The 6,000-nt window shown below is 49.0% G+C and overlaps 1 protein-coding gene across 2 annotated transcripts in view; it reads right to left on the bottom strand.

The window, feature by feature from the left end:
- Positions 1-6,000, bottom strand: part of LOC144180258 (uncharacterized) — a 54,843-nt gene continuing 48,843 nt past the window's right edge. For both annotated transcript variants that reach the window (XM_077708633.1, XM_077708632.1), the window contains exons 2-3: positions 2,869-3,040; positions 1-1,340 (exon numbers count right to left, since the gene is read on the bottom strand). In XM_077708633.1, the coding sequence (XP_077564759.1) occupies positions 1,132-1,340; positions 2,869-3,028 (369 nt within the window). In that variant the 5' untranslated portion in view covers positions 3,029-3,040 and the 3' untranslated portion in view covers positions 1-1,131. The remainder of the gene's footprint in view (positions 1,341-2,868; positions 3,041-6,000) is intronic.

The following is a 6,000-nucleotide window of genomic DNA, read 5'->3' as shown; positions in this document are numbered from 1 at the left end:
TGCCTTGCACTGAGGGCAGTTTTGGGCCCCTGGTCGGACCCACACCAGGTCGTATAGAGGCCACCAAATCTCTGTTGGTGTTCTTGTGGAGCACTGGCTTGAACGAAGTTTTGTGACCAACTTCATTGCTAAACTCTGTGAATGTGTTTGAAAATTCGTGCGCATCACCTCACATTTTTCTAATACACACACATTCATGTTTTTTTTTTCGTTTCTCATATGGCATAGCAGTGAAATGGCTGGGCCAACCTCGCCTCTATTATTAAACACATTCTCTCTTTCTCTTGAATAGAAGCCCGCTTGCATATCTTCAAACATCTTTATTGCCATGAAAATAAGAAAAATGACACGATAAAGATGCAATTACATAACTGTCCGCATTATAACCCTGCTACTCTAAGGCAAGCTGCACGGCGCTACTCAGTTAATAAAACGCGGAGAGGCAAATAAGCGATCTGTACCATGGTGTACCATCTGTACCAGGACGCACCGTCTGTACCTTTTTTTTCTTTTTGTTGTTATTCGTGTGAACGTGCAACCGAAATAATAAATTACCCGCAAAATGTTTGTCCCTAAACGCAGCGTCAGCCATTATTTTAGAGCACGACTACCTCCGAGGCGTTTCCTTTTTTATTTTCATTTTCTACGACCCTCCACAAAAAGTTTATTGCACGTCGCTTTTCTTCATTTTGAATTTGATTTCTGGCGAGGTCGAAGTCCCATGTCTCCGCTAGGAAAATGACGACTGGTGAATTGCGTCGTCGGAAAGCATTCGAGGGAAACTGCAGCGACAGCCGACAGGCAAATGCAGCCTGGCGCCCCTGTCCCGAAGTATTTTTCAGCTGCCTGAACTTCTACTTAGCAGCAAAATGCTTCGTGCAGCTCTGCGGTACAGATTTGTAATGCCAACCAGGCATCCTGAAAACTTTCAGACGCCAGAGCTGGCTAATTCGCTTTAGTAATCGACAGGTGGTCATTGAACCCAAGCGAGCATTGAAATTGCTACAGTGTACAGGCGGGGATATTACAAGCTGCATCAAGATGCCGTACGCGCTTTGCAGTCCGCTGTGGGTCGAACTTTTTCTGCGGCTCCTTTGTCTGGGCGCAGCAGTGTGCCGTGGTCGAGCGCGCTCATCCTCCCGCGGCGGGCTTCTTGTCGGCCTCGGCCTTCCTGTCGACCTCCGCCTCGAGGGGCTTGAGGACAGCGCGCGCGAAGCTGAACACGTCCACGGCCGTCTTGGAGATGCTGGCCTCGTTGCTCTTGGCCCAGTTCTGGAACCGCGAGGCCGCCGTGTTGTAGCTGACGGGAAGCTGGTCCGACGCGTGCTGCACCTGCCCGCCTGCAGCGACAAAGGGCGCCGGGGCGAGCGACGCTCCCGGTGAGAAAGATTCGCCACCCCCGTGAAGAAGAGTTACCTCAATCGACGACAAAACACGCACGTTTGTCCTTTGCGATAGAGCGGACTTCGTTCCTTTTTTTTTTTTGCGGAATTTTTCCAGTCAGCATAACACAAAAACTACATCTAGGCTCCGGATAACCGAAGAAACCGGAGGAGTGTGCCGTGATGAGGACCCCGTGTCACGAGGTCTTCGCTGCGGCGCTGCAGCTGCGCACCGAGAGCTCTGCTGCAGCAGGAGCCGGGCAGAGGGGCACGTCCACTCAAATGGGGCGTGCTGCTGAGGTGGCCACGTCCTCGTACCTAGTTACCTGAATAAAACTTGCAAGTTCTAGAGTGTTATTCTAGCGGACAAACCTATATACAGTAGACGGGAATGCCACTACTTCACTGTGAACTACATAATTATGAAAGTAGATGCAACGCGGCGCAATGTTAGTCTCCTTCACTTCCGATTGTTGGGTAACTTTTTTCGGAATAATTTTGATAAAACACGGAGTCAGGGCCGTTTTTTGTAACCACGCTCCCTCCGTATAGATGTATTGACGCTAGCAAACGCGGATTTCTGTCAAGTTCACAACCTTACTGTGAACGAATGATGGAAAGTAAATGAAACTCAGCGTAATGATAGAGTCGCCATAGCGGCCAATTTCAGTACAGCTTTTTTTTTTTTTAAGATACTTGTATACATTATATAGGTTGCAAACTATACAGAGCATCACCAGAAACTGAAGACCGAAATTTTTTCATGACGTCGCGTCGTAAAAAGAAGGAAAAAAACCTGCACTGATCAAGCTGAATAGGATTTGTGAATTGTTCCTTTCTGTGCCAGAAGTACTTTCCAGGGCGCTCAAATGCCCCCATGTCAGGAAGAAGTCAGCTCCAACTTCCTTGCTCAAAAGGCTGACCGTTCAGAAATTCCGTAAAGCAGTTGCAGAAATGTAATTTTTCTCGTAGAGCAAAGCGACCTGTATGTGCCACAGTAAAAATGCTGTGCAGAGCTCGAAATAGTTTTTCGCGTAATTAGTTGTGAAAAGTTGCTGCCCGTAGATTTTAAGCTGATAGCTTTACATGGCTCTAGAATCTGGTAGGGCAACATGTTACAAACCTGAAACTGCGCACAGAGCAAGCTTATACGTTCAATATTAGGTGCGCGAAAATACTTTTTGATTCAGTGAATAACTCCAGAGTAATAACTTCTGCAAGAACTGCGATGAGACGGAATGTTGCACCTGTTCTTGCGTGTATATAATTCCCATTGGTGCAGGGGACGCCTCGTATACACGCAGCGTGTTACACAGTAGCCAAGTTCATTGCCATCATTCCCAGCCTCATCCAGGAACGGGCATCATGGACGCGAGGCCAAGTTCGAGTGAAGCACGATTACGCTCGCGGCGAATGAAAGGTGTGAACCTGGGACGGGACGCGTTACAAGGGGCCATGGCGCACGATGAAGCGAGAATGCACTTACTGGCCGACCTGATGGCGTCGAAGAGCCCCACGCTCGCTTCCGTCGTGGGCTTTCTGGTCGTAGACTTGGAGGAGCCGCCATTGGCACGAGGGGGCGCCGCCGTCCCGACCGCGCACGCCAGGAACAAGCACACGAGGGTCAAGGCCACGGGGCGGCCCATGACGTTGTTGCGCTGCGCATGGGGTGCCGAGGTTACGCTCGCAGCGTTCTTCGTCAAACAAAGGCGCTGACGGAACAGGAGAGCAGCCTTTGCGGCATGCGTTGCGCCTCGCATTACCCCGCCGCCCAGTTCGCGCGTTGTAGTCGCCAGCAACCAGCACAGCTTTCACTTGAAAGGTGGCAGAGAAGACGAGGTCGTGGGGAAGGGGTTAAATATGTGAGCCGCACTGCAGTGGGCCGCACGTTTCTCAACTTCTTGGGGCCATTAGGCGAACAAAAAGAAAAGACGGTTACTTTAAATTGTTCGTAGATTTAGTTCACAAACGTAGTTCAACATGCAGCTTATTCTCCCTCGACTCGCTTAGTTCTGATAAAGCAAGCAAGAATAGGCCTCAACCCCGGGTTTGGATGGAAAATTATGATCAGAAGGTAATGAGCAGTTATAAGTTATGAAGAGAGGGCGAAGGTAACGGAGTGCGTCTTTTCAGCGCCTCGTGGAAACAAAGTCTACGCCACTGCACAGCTCACATCTGTTGTGGTATTGGGTTGGTTCTGAAGTCTCTGGTATGCAGTTATATATGTCAGTGTCGAGTCCTGCCAAAATTTAGCTTCAGTTAAGGGCACGCAAAGGACATGGGTACACTCGTTGGAATGTGTGCGTGTACGGAATAAGCCATCAATACAAAAACTAAGTGTTGAAGTTGCACGCCGAAAACTATAACATAATACTTTGCATGCTACGGGGCCGTAGAATATCAGTGGATCGTGCGCACAAAGAAAACAATTCAGAAAACGTCCGAGGACACCCCAGTGCTTTTTATGGGTTGTGAATGCGAAAGCATGAATGTCAGGTTGAACGCCCTAGACGCTTTGCTCCTGCCCCGAGTTCCCGAAGGGCATCGTCCTCTTGACGCCTGAGATGATCCGCTTCCGCTTTGCGCTTTCCGATGGTTTCGATCGGTCTCCTGCACGTTGCGCCTCTGCTCGTTCCTGCAGCCCCGTAACGGGAGAGTTAACGATTATGGTGGATGGCGCTGCCTGTCTGTCATCTCGGTCTGCATGCTGCCTTCTTTCCGCTCTCTCGATCTGCGGTGTACTGGCTGGGACGCGGAGGCCGCCCTCGCTACAGCAGAGTTTAAGCTCGTGCCGTGGAACGCCCCGTCGCTTTCGAAGGAGCCGTTTCTTTTCCAGATGCCGAACGCCGGCCTTTTTTTGCTCAATAGGCCATTTAAGGCTTTCGCTCTAAAAGAAACAAAACGAATTCAGTTGCGGTGGCGCAAGAGCTGGTCACGAGTTGCGAGTTCGATTCCCGTTATGAAGATAAGCGCGAAAAGCCTCGCGAAAGCGTAATCGCGGTGCAGATTAAACAGTCCAAAGGGGCCTAAATTAGTCCGTAGCCACGTCAAACAACAAGTTGTAACATCCTGATATGCATTTTCATGTACTCCGTATGAATTCATAAAGCGACGTTTTGGAGTAACGCGGCTTATGATGTGCTCTTTTTATTGCGCTGATGGTTTATTGAAGACGATAGTCTTTCATGGGCTACTTAAACCCAGAAATTTTGGTCTGTATGTGTGTCTGTCTGTCTGTGACTCGATTCAGCCACCTGGCCAAAGTAAAATGAATAGTGCGCAATAGTCTTATATACTCACAGCCAAATGTAAACGTGTGAACCCGGTTTATACGCCTCGAGATTCGCGATCGCTGCGCCGCCTGCCGCCGCTTCTTCGCGGCGTTTGCGGGATTAGCGCTGCGTTGCTGATAGGTGGTCATGCAGTGTTTTGGTTCTCTTTCGCGTCTCTTTGTCTTTCCGCGCACTAAACAACTTGTTATGGTGACGTCTGTAAGCTAACTGCACGTTTAGGGCACTTAAAAAAAACAGCTGCGTCTTGGTAGAGCGCTCTAACGCCAACAAGAGCTGCCCGGGGAGGCGGTTCTGCGCGCTTCTTGGCCGCTCTTGCGGGCGTCGGCGACGGCAGCAGCATATCACCGCTGTAACCTTCGTACACGTCAGAACAAGTGAATTTTATTTATTGTCGCCTCGTTTAGACCTGATATTGGCACTGTAAGAGGTTGGTTCGTTTTGCAGCGCAGACAACAAATGCGGCTTTGCTTCGAATATGTACGTCGTAGAAAAATATGTTTCGGGGATGTGATAACCCAATAGCTGACAAAAACTTGTGCCTTTTATGGGAGTATAAGCCACGCGAAAATGTTAAGTACATTCAAAGGCTGTGCATTGTCAGATATATGCCCACTCATGCCTTATAGTAAGAACCAAGGTATATGTTAATGAAACCACGGGAAAATGAATGGTCTGCAAGTCAGGAATAAATAGAATAGTCGTACGGGAATGAAAAAAAAAAACGAGTGTAGCCTCTGAAATGCTAAAGAAGTTTGTTTGAGCAAGGTAGTATTCACCAGACCAACTAGATTCGAAATGCACTATTTCGCTAGACATGGGGGGGGGGGGGGGGGTGAGGAGGAGGACGCTCAACTATCGTTGTTTACAAATGCGGAGCGAAATCAACGAATGAACGTTTTAGCAATCACACACAGAAGCTGCGTGTTCACTTTTCGTTTGTTTTTCGCCTTCAACGAACGGCTGATCACTCGGCGGACGCATTTTTTGAAGGAAGGAAGAAAGTACACTTTATTTTCCTGAGCACCCTTAGTCCAGGGCGCCGTCTTGGGAAGCCTACAGGGTAGGCAGTTCACAAGCGATACGAGATGTCGTTGGAAGAGTTGATTGATTGATTGCAGGGTTTAACGCGCCGACGAAACGGAGGCGATGAGGCACGCCGTAGTGGGCTCCGGATTAATTTTGACCACCTGGATATCCTTAACGTGCGCCGAAATCTCGTACACACAGGCTCGTTGGAAGAGTGTCGTATCTGATAAGAGTCTCTGATTTCGGTTTATGCTAGATTCTGCAGTCTCCCTGTGTCATATGACGATGTTTTATAGAAG

This window comes from Haemaphysalis longicornis, unplaced genomic scaffold, assembly GCF_048455015.1.
Source record: "Haemaphysalis longicornis isolate Haplotype H1 unplaced genomic scaffold, Haemaphysalis longicornis Haplotype H1 scaffold_4, whole genome shotgun sequence".
Lineage (NCBI taxonomy): Eukaryota > Metazoa > Arthropoda > Arachnida > Ixodida > Ixodidae > Haemaphysalis > Haemaphysalis longicornis.
This window is presented reverse-complemented; position numbering and strand designations above follow the sequence as displayed.